The following is a 17,118-nucleotide window of genomic DNA, read 5'->3' as shown; positions in this document are numbered from 1 at the left end:
ATCACCTTAGGAGCACAGTGCAAAAGCAGAATGTCACACAGGACAATAACAAAAACAGCTCACCTCCTTCCCTCATGCATATGTAGACACAAGGCCGAGATGTAGCTTCTTCATCCAGAGGCAGTGAGAGTCAGAGGTGGAGACATTTGGAGTGCTGTCCTGTGACGGCTTTCTGAACTCTTTTGTCTGCTTGCTGGTTTTAAAGTTCTGTTGATGCAGTCAAATTTGCTGCTTGTTTTACCAAGTAAATTTCAGAGTTACCAGTTAACCTCAAATGTATCTTTTGGGGAAGCTGTAGTAGCTGGAACACACACACACACACACACACACACACACACACACACACACACACACACACACACACACACACACACACACACACACACACACACACACACACACACAGCTTCTTTTACATGTCTCACATGTGAGTCAGCAGAGTGACAGCCCACCTCTAACAGGAGGATGGATGATGTTCCTGCTCATTCCTGTGTTTTCCTTCTCTCCTACTCCACTACACAATGTGGCTGTGGGAATTGTTTCTGTGGATGAACCTGAGAGGGATCCTACTTTTGATTCTTGCTGGTCTACTCTCAATATGTTTTCTTCTCAGAAAGGATCCTCCACACTTTCCTCCAGGACCACCAGGACTTCCAATTTTAGGAAACATCTTCAACATTGAATCTGAGCAGCCTCACATTTATCTCACCAAGGTAAACAGACATCATCAGTGCATGTCCATTGTATGCAACAGTGAATAGCTATTTAGCTTTCAAATGTCTATTTCAGTTTATAGTCACAGAATAGGGCCTAATAGTGGTTATCAGTTAAAAATGTCGCTGTTTACTATTTTCAGCGAAAGTGTATGCCACAAATCTGTAGAATTTTAATAGTGTATTGTATTGAATGCAGGTCTTATTTCAGTCACACGGGACACAACAGGCCATGTATTGTCTGCTTTTGCATCCTCAGCTTGCGGATGTTTATGGGAATGTGTTCTGCATACGTCTGGGACGACACAAAACAGTGTTTGTGTCTGGGTGGAAGATGGTGAAAGAAGCCATAGTGACGCAGGCCGACAACTTTGTGGACCGGCCATACAGTCCCATGGTGACCAGGATTTATTCGGGGAACTCAGGTGACCCAGGCTAATGTACAATGCAAACATGATCAGTAGTGAGAACGAGCCCCTGCCGTTAGCACTGTGAGTGATGTTTGCTTTAAATCTGTATCAGCGGGGCTTTTCTTCAGCAATGGGAAGGTGTGGAGGAGACAGCGACGTTTCGCCATGGCCATGTTACGCACTTTCGGACTGGCCAAGAGCTCCATGGAGCAAAGCATCTGTGAAGAGAGTCGACGCCTGCAAGAGGCGATGACAAAGGAGGAAGGTTATCAGCAGAAATTAGATCAAAATGTAAAGAAATGAATGTGAAATAATCCCCCGCTGTGCTGTGACTGAAGGCCTTTCCTCTGCTCAGGTGAGTCATTTGACCCCGTCCCGCTATTGAACAACGCTGTGGCCAACATCATCTGCCAGATAGTGTTCGGGAGACGGTTCCACTACAGCGACAACAACTTCCAGAGAATGCTGAAGAATCTGACTGAGATGGCCTACCTGGAAGGCTCCATATGGGCTTTGGTAAGATCCAAGCACAACTCATACACACCGTTACATCTGAATGCGAGTTCAAACATTAAAAATGTAGCAAATAGAAATAACGTTCCCACATCAGGATGTGTTTGTAAGTAACTCCAGCTGTCCTCAGTCCAGCAATATAGCAAAAAGCAGCAAGAGGCAGCACTTTGGTGCAAGTGCAGATCATAGTCTGAAGCTTTTGGAAACTAAATTTCAAATTGCAATACAAATAAATGTTCTCTCCAGTAAAGTCACAACCCTGCATGTGTTTAGTTGCTTTATGTGTGGCTGCTAGAGTGTTTGATAACTATTAGGTGCAAATATATGCATGAATACATGGACATTTCAACATATTTACTTAAGATTACAGATTTTATAGAGAAATTAAAAAGAAAATTAAAGATAAGAAACCTAAATGAAACAATTAGGGATAAATAAAACAAAGAGATACATACAGGTACAAATTGGCTATGAGGTAGCTACATCACAGAGAGTAAAATAGCAGAGTTCACAGTCGGTTCAGCACGCTCACGTCCGTGTGTCTGTGTGGTACAAAGGTCGTCCTTCTCCTCTGTGTCAGTACACATCAGCCAGTACTCTGTGACCTGCAGGACCAGTACACACTAAGTAATCTGTTATTCATAAAGCACCGCTCCATCAATAAAAATAAAATATATGTTGAGTGCATTAAAATACGATGAATAAGAAAAATAAACAACACACAGATTCACATAAAATCCTCTAATAAACTAACAGCCTTCATAAATTTAAAAAAATAATTAAAGGCTTCACCTGCTTCTTGAAAATATCAATATAGATACAGATGTTGAGCTGAGCTTGTTTATTTTTATTGTCAAGAAAGATATTCTATATTTTAGTTTAATAATTGTCAATATTATCATTGATTGATCTCATTGACATTCTTCTTATAATTAGTATTATTACTTGGTTTTCACTGTGTATCTGTAAAATTGCCTAAATTGTCCATACTTGTGGATGTGAGTGTGTGAGCTCTCCCTATGATGGGCGGTGAGGAGGGTGCATCCTGCTTTCTCATTTACTTAGCTGGGATCTACTCCAGCGCCCACAACCCTGAACTTAATAAACCAGTACAGAAGAGAGTTAGCTACACTATGTGTCACACAATTTCTTATTTTGTTTTGTGTTTTTCAAAGCAACAAACTATGGGAGCAAACTCGGAGCATGAAGACAAAGTGAATTGCCCCCAACGTCACATTACAAACTGCACCTCGTAAGAATCTAAGACGTGCAAAAAGCTGCAAAACATTTAGCAAACGAAGAGATGTGCCGGTGTTAGTGTGTCAATCGGAAGAAGGAAAACAAAACAATGCAGTCCATCAAAAGTGGACCACCTTTAAATAAGCTCCTTGTCTTGTCTGCTCACAGCTGTACGATGCCTTCCCTGCACTGATGAAACACCTGCCTGGACCTCACAATGTCATCTTCAGCAGCTCCAAGTCTTTGGAGGCTTCTATCAGGACGGAGATTGAGAGACACAAGTTGGATCTGGACCCCAGCAACCCACGGGACTACATCGACAACTTCCTCATAGAAGAGAAGGTGTTTAGACCGAGAGCATTGTTGAAATGAGAACAGATGACTTTACGAAGCGAGTATAAGTTGGTGCCTCCTTTCTGCTCACAGCACAACAAGAACAGCGAGTTGGGATTTGAGGAAGAAAACCTGGTTCTGTGCTGCCTGGATCTGTTTCTGGCCGGTAGTGAAACCACCTCAAAGACTCTGCAGTGGGGACTGATTTACCTCATCCAAAACCAACACATCCAGGGTGAGTTCTCAGAAAAAAACAAAAACAGATTAGAAACATGAGAAGCAGACATCACATGATAAATCAACCAGTTTGACTTTGTAGAGAAGGTCCAGGCGGAGATAGACCAGGTGATTGGACAGACCCAGCAGCCCACCATGGCCGACAGACCCAACATGCCCTACACAGACGCCGTCATCCACGAGATCCAGAGGATGGGAAACATTGTTCCTTTGAATGGACTCAGGATGGCAGCGAAGGACACAAACCTGGGGGGTTACTTCATTCCAAAGGTGCATCTGTTCTGCTCACCGCAGCTTGAATCTGCCTCTGTGCTCACTACGTGGTCATTTGGGTCAGGAACCAGAACCAGAACCAGAACCAAAAAAACATCCAAAAATGTATTGCACAGTTTGATATTAAGGTTAGACACTTGTTGTTCTGTTCTAGTAGTACATCTAGTAGTAGTAAGTCTCATTTCTTGCTCGCCCCTACTTTAAAAAGTAGATCCTCATAGAATCATTCAGCATTTCTCCTAAAGCTTGAGCCAGAAAGGTTTGTTAAGTGTCCAATATCGCCTGTGTGCTTGTCTCATTTTAACAGTAGAAGCATTATTTTAAAGGTAATATGCCAAGGTAAAAGGTCAGTTATTTCTGCTATAATTATATTTGGATTAAAATGTTCAAAGAACATTTTGAAAATTGTCCATTCATAAGCGAAAAAATCTCTTTTTGGGAAAGTGACACTATTTCCTGACTCCTGCATTTATCTTTGATGACTCAATAGTAGTAACACATTGATGACCATCATATCATACATGAGCTTTATGAATACTCATGCTGATACAAGCTGCTGCTAGTATGTCTTTCAATGATGCATTTAACGATTGTATAATAAATATATGATGGAAAACCTTCAAGACTTTCCAAAAATATGGCAATGTTTTTATTAGGTTTGATAGTTTTGCAAAAAAAAGTTGGACTGCAATACTAAAGTATGATGCAAACACTTTAGTGAAATATAGTGAAAAATATATACATATTCAGAGACTTTTTAAGCTCGAAATTATTAAATATGTGTAATTTTGGTTCATATATTTTTAATATGTATAACTGGTCCATGACTCTGTTTCACACTGACTTCTTCATTATGTTGGAATAAATCTAAATGAGACTTTGGAGTGTAGTATTTCAATAAATGCAATTTATGGAGTTAAGAAACAAAATAATTTTATAGAATTTATTTTTATATTTTAATGACTTACGAGTTAAACTTGTGAAGAGTAAAACCAAAAAGCTTTTAAATACTTCACTTTCTGAGTATAAAAAGAAAAAGTATATCTCGGTTTTCAATTTATATTGTGAAAAAATACCATAATGTGAAAACTAAAGTTACTGAAACGTAGGAATATTTCCTTTCGCCATCACTTCATATTGTGGGTCAATTCCTGCAGTGTGAACCAGTTCCTGTGTGCGACTCTGTGTGTGTGTTTGTGTGCAGGGGACGTCTGTGATGCCGAACCTGACCTCTGTGCTATTTGACAAGAACGAGTGGGAAAGCCCTCACACCTTTAACCCCCAACACTTCCTAGATGCGGAGGGAAAGTTTGTGAGGAGGGATGCATTTCTGCCTTTCTCTGCAGGTGACTCAGATCACTAATTTCGGTTCACGACCGTTCACGGAGGAAATGTGACTGTAAACGAATCATTAAGCAGCATCACTAATAACCAATTACGCATCTGCAGCAGGAAATGTTGTGTTGTCGTCTCCACAGGGAAGCGAGCGTGTCTCGGCGAGGGCCTGGCGAGGATGGAGCTTTTCTTGTTCTTTGTCACTTTGTTTCAGAGGTTCTGCTTCTCTACTCCGGATGGAGCTGAGCTGAGAACTGAAGGAAGAACTGGAGCTACGCGCACACCGCATCCCTTCAAGATTTATGCAAAGAGCCGCTGAGCCCTGCAATCCATAAACGGGAATCGTACCCAGGAAGTGACGCAAGCTCTCACTCTGAGAGATTAAAGCTACTTACCCAGCACAACAGAAAAAAAAACCCCACGTCAAATAAGCATCTTTAAAAACGATCGAATAGCAGCCGTGCTACCGCTCCTGAATCGAGAGTGAAATGTGTGCTATTAACTCTAAACTCACCCCATTTGTCTCACAAGTACTAAATCTTCCTTGAATTAAAGCTGCCGTTGTAGATGGGATGACCATGGGCAATAATCACATGTATATGTATTATCTGGAATTCTGTTTTGTCCACATTAAAACATGACATTTGTTACATTAAATGTATATTTTAATGTCAACTTATTGCTCTTTTATCTGCTTTTTCAGGTACTGTTTTGTTAAAAGATATGTAGGCCAGTCTATGTAAAGATAGTTACCTAAAGATTATTTATAAATCCACTTTTCTTTTAGTTTAGTGTAACAGAAGCCAAGTATATCCCGAAAATTATCACTTTTAATACACTTCTTACACAATGATGAGCATACTGAGGTTTTCTTTTTAAATATTCTTTCAACAATCCTACATCATTTTAAATTCATCTTCACATAGATGTGGGTAAATACTTCCAGCTTTCTGCAGTCTTTAGCAGGTACTCTGAAACATGACCAGAATAGCTGTAAAGTTGCTTATTACAATATTCTTTCCATTTTCTTCATATTACCGTTTGAGGTTTCTGTTGCTTTTTTGCTGTCTAGACTGTATATAATTTCTTTTATCTGGAATATCATTACTAAGCATTCGTATATTGCTGAAAGGCTTCATTTACATCAATTATGATTCCTATGTATTTATTAAGAGTACACAAACTCACTCACAAATAGTTTAGTAGTTTAAAAAGGAGTTTATTATCTACTAACATAAAAACCAAAGACTTGAATAGTTCCAATGCTAGATTTGATTATGATATACACGTACGAATGACTGAATTTGAATGAGCTGTCGACAAGAATCATCCACGGCAAAGGAAAAACAAGCAAAACACTTTAAATACATCTATAGATCACATACGGTGAGAGCATGTTAAATGCCTTAGTAGTGTTGCTGCACGTGAAGGTAATCTACAGCCCGTTTCTGCTGCGATACTAGTGCAGGTTAACTTATCGAATACCCCCTCCCCCCCAAAAAAGAAAACTAACAAACAAAAATCAATGATGGCGCCTTCCTTTCACTAAAGTGCCTCTGCACTCACCACGGACACTAAACAGTCTGAAAACGTCGGATTGGAAACAGTAGACAGAATTATAATTCTCCATTTACAGGTACTGAATGAATGTTTCACCTGATCGTGACATTTGGATTAAGAGCTGGTGTTTAAATCAAGCTTACAGCTGTATAAAACTTTATTGATTAAAATCTTGATATTCTTTTAATATTAAAGATATGTTGCGGCCATTAAAAACACCTCCGTTTTCAGTGAGCGCAAGCTGCTCAGAGCAGAGGTCAAATATGTCCCTGGGAGTTCAGAAAATAATGAATCTTCCTGATTTTGATTGGTAAGAGCTGTGTTGGCGGCTCTGCACAGCTTGATCATGAACAAGATTGCAGGAGTTTCACAGCTTTACACAACAGGCTTGTTCTTTTTTTTTTTGTTTTTTTTGTGTTAAAACATTGATGACGCTTGATCTAGTTGGTGGCCAGCACCAAATATCAGCATCTCTGTCTTGAAACAGGTTTTCATCAGTTAGGACCGCTCTCACTGCATAGAATAGTGGTACAGATTGTACATAACTCAACAATCATCTTAAGTTACATTTCGTCGGCCCTTTTCAAAGATCACATTCATCACTAAAATGAGCTTCTATTGTAAATAAAATCATTCTGCATTTACATTTCTGTCATTCCTGACTGAATATGACTGGAGAGCCGAGGCTAAGCAGGGTATGAAGCGCGCACGCGCGCACACACACACACACACACACACACACACGGAAATAGTGTGTGTTAATTTAGCTAATGGCGTGAACGTATCGCATGGGTTTGGCTGCTATGATTGATACGATACAGTATGCCATGACGTCAGGGTTTGGGGAGGTTTCTCGTGAGCCACATCAGCTTGTTCTCGGTCCCCCCCCCCCAGAGAGCCGAGAGCAGATGTGTATAAGGTCACTTGAGGGCCGACTTGTGCGAGGGGCTGAGAAGAAGGTCAGATGTGATCTACTTGGAGGTAGTGGTGGTGGCAGGCACACCGATGGGGAGCGCTTGGCGTGGCGCGTTCGACACTTGACGCTGCTGCGACAAGAAAGACTGGCCGCTGGACAACATGGAGGCGCGGCCCCCGAGACGCGATTCAATGGCCAGTTTCTGAAAGTTGAGACTCTAAGTAGCAGAGAAAGACACACCATCAGTATTTATGAAGTTATAAAAGGCAGGCTGTGAATACAGGTGCATCTTAAGTATTTTACCCATAGTTTAGTAATTTATAATAATCCAATTGAAGCAGTTATTCTACCAGAATCCACACGGAAAAAATAACACATTTTTAAAAAAGCCAGTTTTAGTTGTTAAAGTACATTTGTTATAGGTTCTCAATACCTTTCTCAATGAAATTCGTCATTCCAGTCAGGCAAACACGTATTTCCAGCATATACTTTTTGCGAAAGAGACCCGGGTTTGTCGACATCGTAGCGTCACGGAAATGCCCAAAGATTCCTGGAGCAAGATCCTGTTTGTTCACTTCGCCAATCGATTTTTAAACGTGAATCGAGATGATCAGTTTCTCGTGACTTTGAGAAAGTCTGGCTTTTTTGGGGGCTAACTCGGTTAAATGTTGACATTTTTGCTTGAGCTGCAGGGACGCCGTCTTTGATATCCCACAAACCCACGGGGCAGGTTTCTGAAGACATCAGTTAAAGAAACATAAGCAAGAGTTTGATGGCTGCAAGATACGGTTTGTTTGTAAAAACATCGAATCTGGTGTGATCGATTCGGTGAACTGCGGGTTGCAAATTAATGGAAATGAATGGTAATGGTCTTGTTTTGGTTTATTCTCTGTGCAGAAGCGATACCTGATGGGAGTTATGTTTTAAAGGGGTTCTTTTCTGGTAGAGTAACTTTAAAACTGGATATTACATTTTGTGATTCTCTATTTCATATTATTTAATCAGTAGTTTAAAAGAAGTAAAATTTCTGTACAGTTTCTAATGAGTTCTGGATTTTTCTGAGAAGCCCCTGCTGTGAGTGTGAGGTTCTACCTTGTTGTACCACGCCGTGACGATGAGCTTCTCCTCGCAGTCTCTCAGCCGGGCTTGCTCACACTGGCGCTGCAAGGCGAATCAAATCATTAACATTGGAAAGCTTTGTGCACGGACACTGCGAGCGCTTGGGAAAAAGAAAAAAAGAAAAAAAAGAAAGATGAGGCGTTTACTTCCAGATTGAGAATCTGCATGTCCCGGTCTGAAATCTGCACCCGCAGAGCCTGAATCTCTGCAGTGGCAGGATTCAGTTTGGGGTCCAGCGTTCGAATCACCTGTGAGCAGGAGATGTTGGTTAAAGACAAACCAACGTTCGATCACAATGAACTGAAATGTTTGATAAAGAAATAAAAAATGACTCACATTACGGGCCTTTTCCAGGTACATTTTATATCTCTCCTCCATGGCTCGCATGTCATCGTCTTTCTTCTTCAGCGCAGCCATCAGCTCGTCCAGCTTCAGGGCTGAAAACATGAAGCCACGACAGGTCATTTTGGATGACTGGAGAGCACGACAAAGCTGCATTTGTTCAAGGAGAAATTCAACGACGAGGAAAAACTAAAACAATAAGATAAGCACAGCAGTAAGAGCCATCAGGAAACTAGAGCAGGTACAATAATAGAGTTGGTGCAAAACTAAAAAGCACATCTAAAAGAAGTATTGTGAAGTAATAACACCACCAGCATCCACCTAGTTCATATAAACTACTTATTAATTATGCCTTGAGTCAAATTTAATGGCCGTTTATGCTCACTCAAATTTTAAAACCTAGACAAAATAAAGGGAATTTTAAGTTTCTGGCTTCCAGATAGCAGTGAAGAAACCTACAGGTTTGAGTGTTATCAGGCTGGAGGTCCTCAAGGAGCTCTTTCTTCTTCATGATTTCATCCTGAGCCTCGTTCAGCTGAACCCTGCAGAGAGAAAATGTTTCATTCCCTCCCTCTACTGGAGAACAAGACAGATATTTTTAATTCCCCAGCTTTATCAGAGCAGACTCACACTTACATGTGTGCTTCAAGTTTCCTCTTCAAGTTTGACTAAAAATCAAAGTACAAGATCAAATGTGATTAAAGCATTCAATCAATCCATAAGGAACAAGTCACAAAAAGATATGCTCATGACGAACTTCCTAACACAGTCTAACAAAGCTGTTCCAGTAATCTATGCCAGCACAAGGTCGAAGAGCCTCAGATTAACTCTGTGGGCCAGTTCTTGTGTATTGGTGTCAGTGCATGGCAGCCTTACATCATCAGGTTTGGCTGCCTGACTCTGCAGAGCTTTCTGAAGGTCCTCGACTTGCTGCTGCAGCTCACGGATCTGCTCCTGATTCAATCTGAAGATTAGCATTTGAAGGGGAAGAGAAGAAAGCATTTACCAAAGTAGGGGGGGGGGGGGGGGGGGGGGGGGGGCAGTTTCACATCTGTGAGCGACATGAACTCGACTAACCTGTTGTCAGTATCCAGTTCACTGCGTGTCTTATGGGCTTCCTCCAGTTGGGCCTGGAGAGCTGCAATCCTCTCCCTCTCATGTTCCTCCTGCTGCACTCTCAGCATCTTATTCTCATACTGCAGCGTGATGAACTTTTCCCTAAACATGCAGAGGAAGTTGATGCCAACATACCAGACTACAGTGGTAAGGATTTACATGTAAAAGACAAAAGTAGATTACTTGTACTTGGAAGGCACTAACTCGGCCGCCAGATTATCGTGGTTGTCACTCTCAGAAGGCTGCATCCCTGCATAGGAGGGAATAGGAATTTTTATATAGATTACAAAAAGCGGTTGTGCAGTATCATGGTGCATATGTGCACGATACGATATGACTTCACAATGAGATACCTGCTTGGGAGAGTTGGTGCTGCTGCGCCTGAGTGCAACGCAACTCGTCATTGATTTCCTTCAAAGAATCTCTCTCAATGATGATCCTCTGGCGAAAGATTGGAAACAAAGTGCCGTTTGTCTGTAAAGCATTTTATCAAAACACTCAAAACTGCTGCACACAAAATACTCAAAAAGCTTCTTCACCTCTTTCTCCTTCATTACGGTTTCGTGCTTCTCCTCCAGCCTCTCCAGCTCAAAAGCCAGATGGTCTGCTCGCCGCGTCTCCTCAGACAACTTCTTGTGGAGCTCCACGACCTCAAAGAAAGAAAGCAAGCATAAACGTAGCACAGAGCCCTGGAAACATCCATTCTGATTTAAAGCAGACAGATGTGGCAAATAATTCATCTTTCGTCAAGTCATACTTTGCATGTCACCTACCTGTCTCTTGTAGGTCTCCAGTTGTGCACGGGCAGCATTGGCCTTGCGGAGCTCCTTCTCCAGGCTCACAGTGTTTTGCATGTATGTCATGTTGTTTTCCTCCAAAAGCTTCATCTGTCGCTTCAGATCACCCAGATTCTCAAGTTTGCGCTTGTAGGTTTCCACTGAGGCCTCCATCATCACCACCCGGTCTGAGCAGTTTCTGTAAGGAAGAAAAATAAACCTCGGTGATAAAAAATCCCCCAAAAAAACTGGACTAAAAGGTCTCAAAGAAACAAAACTCAAGGCAAAAAGGACGAAGAGTGGGACGCAGCTGTGACATATATGATCCATTTAAAAACAATACTTTGAAAATGAACTGAAATAAAATCCACCATGAATATCATGGATGATATTGTAAGGGGTAGAAATGACTACATATACAAGTTGCTTTTATTGAAAAGAAATGCAGTTTATATATGTTATTTGTCCGATGGGATTTGCATAGTTTTATTAAGATTAAGTGAACAATACAACACTATCTTGCAATAAGCTCTGTCGTTCTGAGTCTTAGCCTTTCTGTAGTGCGACTAACTAAAGGTGAACGTGGCCCCTAAACTAAAATGAGTTTGACATGATCTGAACTTTGAGGGAAAAAAAAATTGAATTCGCAAAATAAGTAAATAAAGAATTGCAGGTCCAATTACGTTCAAAAATTTACCCTAAAGAAAAAAACCAATGCGACTCAAGCCAATATTGCTAAAAGTGCTATAAATTTAAGAATGGACAATATTACATCTACTGCTCAGCAAAATATTTAAGTAAATCTCAAAAATAAGGTTTATTGACACAAAGTTTCTGCTTCCGGTAAGACGGCCGCGTCGCCACGTCAATGATGCTTTGCAAGCGACCTTTTTATAATCTCACAAAACATAATGAATGTTCTCCCAACAACTTGCATGTACAAGCTGCATTCGCAGACCTCAGGACATCCAGCTCATCCTTGAGAGCCCGCGATTCCTCTGCCAGGCTGGTGAGCTCGTCGTTGCGGTGCTGGACCTCGATCAGCTGCTTCTCCAGGTCCTCACAGTGGATCCGGTAGTCGTCCTTAGCAGCCTCCAGTCTGTCAGCACAAACACATGGCTGAACAGGGGCAGAGCAGCACATTTTACCCACAATTCAGTGTTTTATAAATTGATATATTCAGTCCGTTTACTTCAGATTGTGAAACAATATTCAGTGAAAAATATATAAGGTACATCAACTGTATACAAATATCAAATAGATCCCAACGGCTGTCAAAGAAATTCTAAATCCCTTAAAAATAAATTTGCGTTTCTAACTTGAGCTTCACCTTCAAACCAATTCAATATTCTGCTTTACTGTCAATTAAATTTAGAAGCACTTCATTTATTTCACCTGCTTTAAAGTGACCATCCATCTTTTGTCCACTTATGTCCTGTCCTAGGAATCAATTTATACACACACACATATTGATATATATATATATATATATATATATATATATATATATCAAACTTTGTTCTTCGGATTCATTATTTATCGAGGATATATTAAGCATGTATCTAATCCAATGACTGTGCCTGACATATTGATGAAGAGCCTGCCTTGTGGATGATTTTATTACACTGACAAAGAGAAGAAGCAGCATCAGAGCAGCAATGTGATTAACCTGTAGACAGTGCAAAAACACAAGAGAAAAGAAAAACCCATTCCTAATTGCAGATTGAGAGAATTTACTTGTGGACGCAGCGAATCACAACGAGTGCAGTGTTCGGGGTAACGTCTCTAAATACGCGTTCGCTCACACAGGAAGCTCCACAAGATGCAGACAACAAATTATTTTCATATCGATTCAGTCACGACTTCCATCCTTCCTTGATATTAACTGGGAACCCAACAATCTTTTGCACACAGCTGTCATGACGATGGGAGGGTGTGATCGGGTTTGAAAGGAGTTCCGGGAAGACAGAATTAGTTTTTATACAAAAGCCCTCTAACGCTGCAACACTGCGGCGCCCACAGCGAGGAAGCAGAAGCCCACATGAGGAGGGAGAGACGAACCTGAAGTTTTCCTCCTGCAGTGTCTCCAGCTGTTGCTGCAACTGGCTGTGTTTCCTTCCTGAGAACGTGGTCGGGTCGTCGAATGTGTCGAGCTGGTTGGCTCGGTCCGTTAGGACATCGTTCTCGGCCAATAAGCTGTTTCGTTCCTCTTGAAGTACGGTGACCTGTCCAGAAACAACAACATGAGCGAGCCGCTCCCCACAAACAGCACCTGACTGCGAGTCTGCAGGAACAAGTAGAGACACTGTTGGTTAAATTATTGCATGCAAAGTAGAAAAGTGGTATGGAAGCATCAACCCCCCCCCCCCCCCGTTGTAAAGATAAGTCTCGTCCTCTCCCAGCTGGCAAAGCAAACAGTGCAGTTAATCCATGCTGGAAGCGCTTCAAGCCAACATGTTAATAACACAGCGTTAGTTTTCATTTCTTTTTCTCCCCATCATTTTCCCCCGGCCTTACCAGTGAATCTCAAAACAAAGTCAAAGGGGACAATGTCAAGAATGTAAATGAAAAGAGGAAGCAATGAATGGAGCAATTTGGAGTTGTTCTAAAGAAAGGAGTATAGACTGCAGCTCAGATTCTGAAAGAAAGATATTCAACATAAAAAAAAACATTTAGTTTTACTCCAGATTCTCTGGATTTGGTGATATTATGTACTGTAGGCAGGAGGATCTTCAAAATACTTCTATTTTCACATTGAGGACCTTTTTCTTAAACTGTTCAGCAGAAAATATAGACAAACATTTCTTTACATTCCAAATACTGCTCAAATAGTTTTTTACTAAATATTTGCTTGTGTGTGTGTGTGTGTGTATTGTTTCACAGTTTACTAAACTGAATCTCGGAGTAATAGATTATTTCTTTTTTGTAACGAAATCTGTGTAGTTGTTGTGCTTTATTGTAGATGAAATAGCTGCATCCTGTTTTCATTTACAACTTAAACAGTGTCCCAACATTTTTAGAACTGTGGCTGTAGACTGTTACTTAAAATATGTTTGACAATACTCTTATAAAGTACACAGAAACGACTAGAAATATGCCAGACGTAAATAAATAGTTTTCACTTTCTCAGGCTTGTCTACATGACTGAAAACATTTTTAAAACATCTAAAAATTGTAACATTACCGACTTGCTTTCAGTTTATAATCTGGAGGTAAAACAGTGATTCACTGATCTCAGCTGTATTATGTCTGTTCATATTAATGACGTGGGATCACCATCATAACCATAACAGGATTATAGCAAATGCTTGCCAACTCTTAATGAGCAATCCTTCAACAAAGCAAAGGCACAATTCAGTGTTTTTTATTTTCCCAAAGAGAAGATAAAATGATAAATTGACCAGACAGACGCCATAAAGTAAATTACTGAGTTACAACCAGCAGTTAATAAACCAACAAGCAGGACTCGTCTCGAGCAGAGTCCTCACTGAGCCGTCTGTTAGAAGAGTCAAACTTGGAAGCGGCTGGTTTAGAGAGGTTTAGTTTTGCCGGACGGACCGCTGTGGTGGACTTACCTCGCTGCCACGAGGGACGGACAAGACTGCGGAAAGAACAAATCAATCTGTCGAGAGTCCAGTGGGAGAAGAGAGCCTGTGCTAACGTTACCGGAGCGGTGCCGTGCTGACCGAGGCCTTCTGGTAGAGGCAGAGGATGGGCTTGGTGCCACGGTGGGACCAGCACAGCCCCGAATGTCAGCCCACAGTCTTTCTGCCACAACAGCTCCAGACAATGGGCCCAAGCATTACAGCAAATTACACAACTGATGTTTTTACTGTACCAAAGGCATCCGTGTGAGCGTGGGGTTGTGTGTGCAGACACGAGAGAGCTTAATATGTGCAAACCTGCGGCACCGCTTTGGACAGCTCTAAGTTAACACAGTGTGTTCCTTTACAGGAAGTGTGTGAATGAGCGCTCCAATCACCTGAATGTCCAGTTCCTGACAGCGCTGGGCGAGAGCCTCCTTCTCCACGAGAAGCTCAGAAAGGTCCTCCAGGGCTTTTTTTAGCTGGACATGTGGACGAAAGGATGAATATACCAACATGCTCATCCAGGGGTCTGATTGCAATGAGCGGCTCGTTATCTGGCTTTGTACTGAATGTGGTGATGAACCATCAGGACATTCAGGTGTGTTCAAGAAGGGAGACATGGAAAACATGCGGGGCTGCGGCCCTCCAGGATCGGAGTTTTGGACCTCTGAGGACAGCTCATCTATATGAGGCTCACATGGATTAAGAAAGAATTACTCTATATTCAGATCACGAGACTGAAAAAGTCCTCTGATGTTCTTGTAGATCATGAATCCTCTCTCGAGCCAAAGCCACACTCACCTTTAACCCCAGACTTTCACACCACACACACTTTTTCTCGCACAAAGTACTTATTTGTGGTTGAATGTGAATGTTTGTCAACGGGGGAATAAATTCACTATTAATTAATTCATTATCACAATTTATAAACCAAATAAATTTACAACGCACATTACAGGCTCAATGAAAATTATAGTTGATGCCTGTGTACGCCAGCTATATTTTCTTTTGCTATAAATCAGGGATTTTCTGAGCATTTAAAGATTAGCTCAGATCAATCAAATTGATGATTATCTTCAGGCATCAAATAGCTCAACTATTAACTTTTTTTTTTTACTTTGAAACATCAAAGAAGTCCATACACTCCACAGATTTTATATTATTTGCAACCGTCTTAAATATTAAACTTATACTTTCCCACTGCAGCTAATTCTATTGAATTTTTAATTCTCTTTCCATCATACTTATAATTGTACATGTTTAGGGTTTTTGTTATTTCCCCCAAAAGAAATAAAAGCTGATGCCCCTCAATCAAGATTGTCACGAAACTATGAAAACTAACGTTCTCAATAACTTACCCAACAATGGTTTTCGTAAAATCTTCCTGTTGTAGGATTTTCTGGGATAAAGTACCGACATTAAAAGACCCATTTTACAGGGATCCCTGCAGAATTAGCACTGACCTGCTGTTCCACGTCCCCCGACGGCTCTGCTCCGAATGGGGCCACAGTCTCTTTGCTCAGGAGCTGGAGAAGAAAGTGTCATGGTTTAGTCACAGAGGCTCAAATAAATGAGCTGCCAAACATCAACATTTGATAACAATGTGAAAGGGTGCACTCTGCCCTCGTTCAACGACTACAGCTGCTGCTCGTGTCCTTCAGAGAAAACCTGAATCGGCAAATCGTGTCTGGATGTTTTTAATACCAATGCTCTCATAGAGGGAGAAAGATGAACTGACCTCTTGAATGGCTGTCATGACAACATGCTGCACAGACTCCTCCAAGGTCATGATTATCTGGATGTATTCTGTCAGAGTAATCACACACACACACACACACACACACACACACACACACACACACACACACACACACACACACACACACACACACACACACACACACACACACACACACACACACACACACACACACACACACACACACACACACACACACACACACACACACACACACACACACACACACACACACACACACACACACACACACACACACACACACACACACTTAGAATCTGTGTCTAGACAGATACCGAGTTGTCTTCACTGGTTTCCTTTTGCAGCCTGCCTGGTAATCTGCGGCTCAACTGGTAACTCAATAATTCTTGTTTGGTTGCTGCTCTTATAGTCTGTGTAAAGCAGTGGAACATTTGCACCCAAACATAAACATAACATAAAAATAAAACTATGTAACCCTGCCTTTTTCAATCTTTCAAATTTCACAAATTTATAACAAATAGTCAGCTTATCAATTTTAAGAGAGTTGGGGGGATTTCACACAAAAAAAGACACTATGTCCAGATTTTACAATATACGTAGCACTACATTTTTACCTCAAAGGTCAACAACTCCCAGGTGAAAATAAACCATGAAACTGAGTTAGAAGCAGCATCATGCATGCATGCAATGACTTACAGTCACCTGTAGATACCTGCTGCTTATAGCAAACAATCCATGATGCCCTGCTCACGCTCAACAAACTATCTGCTGTAAAACGATCAGTCGAGAAGCTGGAGTAGCTGCTGAAATGTAGCTTGTAATATAAATAATGCAGTTTTCAAGATCACGTTGTGAGCTTTTATACAATGACTAGGACAATGACTTTGAGAGCATTATTGGTGTCACGG

The 17,118-nt window shown here is 41.1% G+C and overlaps 2 protein-coding genes across 3 annotated transcripts in view; one reads left to right on the top strand and one right to left on the bottom strand.

The window, feature by feature from the left end:
* Window positions 1-521: 521 nt before the first annotated feature.
* LOC308116226 (cytochrome P450 2J2-like) lies at window positions 522-5,372 on the top strand (the record flags this gene model as incomplete). The annotated part of the gene is made up of 9 exons (XM_080474278.1): window positions 522-713; window positions 973-1,138; window positions 1,236-1,388; window positions 1,479-1,639; window positions 3,044-3,214; window positions 3,302-3,443; window positions 3,528-3,715; window positions 4,923-5,064; window positions 5,197-5,372. 9 exons carry the CDS (start codon window positions 522-524, stop codon window positions 5,370-5,372), a joined length of 1,491 nt encoding a protein of 496 aa, XP_080330404.1.
* Window positions 5,373-6,254: 882 nt separating this feature from the next.
* hook1 (hook microtubule-tethering protein 1) overlaps window positions 6,255-17,118 on the bottom strand; it is a 16,506-nt gene continuing 5,642 nt past the window's right edge. Inside the window, exons 6-22 of one of the 2 annotated variants that reach the window (XM_080473298.1) lie at window positions 16,208-16,275; window positions 15,933-15,995; window positions 14,865-14,948; window positions 12,944-13,107; window positions 11,841-11,981; window positions 10,880-11,081; window positions 10,646-10,756; window positions 10,460-10,547; window positions 10,296-10,356; window positions 10,068-10,208; window positions 9,867-9,954; window positions 9,627-9,658; window positions 9,450-9,532; window positions 8,985-9,085; window positions 8,795-8,896; window positions 8,622-8,690; window positions 6,255-7,746 (exon numbers count right to left, since the gene is read on the bottom strand). In XM_080473298.1, the coding sequence (XP_080329424.1) occupies window positions 7,585-7,746; window positions 8,622-8,690; window positions 8,795-8,896; window positions 8,985-9,085; window positions 9,450-9,532; window positions 9,627-9,658; window positions 9,867-9,954; window positions 10,068-10,208; window positions 10,296-10,356; window positions 10,460-10,547; window positions 10,646-10,756; window positions 10,880-11,081; window positions 11,841-11,981; window positions 12,944-13,107; window positions 14,865-14,948; window positions 15,933-15,995; window positions 16,208-16,275 (1,760 nt within the window). In that variant the 3' untranslated portion in view covers window positions 6,255-7,584. Of the gene's footprint in view, window positions 7,747-8,621; window positions 8,691-8,794; window positions 8,897-8,984; window positions 9,086-9,449; window positions 9,533-9,626; window positions 9,659-9,866; window positions 9,955-10,067; window positions 10,209-10,289; window positions 10,357-10,459; window positions 10,548-10,645; window positions 10,757-10,879; window positions 11,082-11,840; window positions 11,982-12,943; window positions 13,108-14,864; window positions 14,949-15,932; window positions 15,996-16,207; window positions 16,276-17,118 lie in introns of both variants that reach the window. The other variant, XM_080473297.1, reaches the window with a different exon arrangement.

Source organism: Lipophrys pholis (genome assembly GCF_963383615.2).
Source record: "Lipophrys pholis genome assembly, chromosome: 10".
NCBI classification, from domain to species: domain Eukaryota; kingdom Metazoa; phylum Chordata; class Actinopteri; order Blenniiformes; family Blenniidae; genus Lipophrys; species Lipophrys pholis.
The sequence above is the reverse complement of the archived record's forward strand: the minus strand, read 5'-3'. Positions and strand labels throughout refer to the sequence as shown.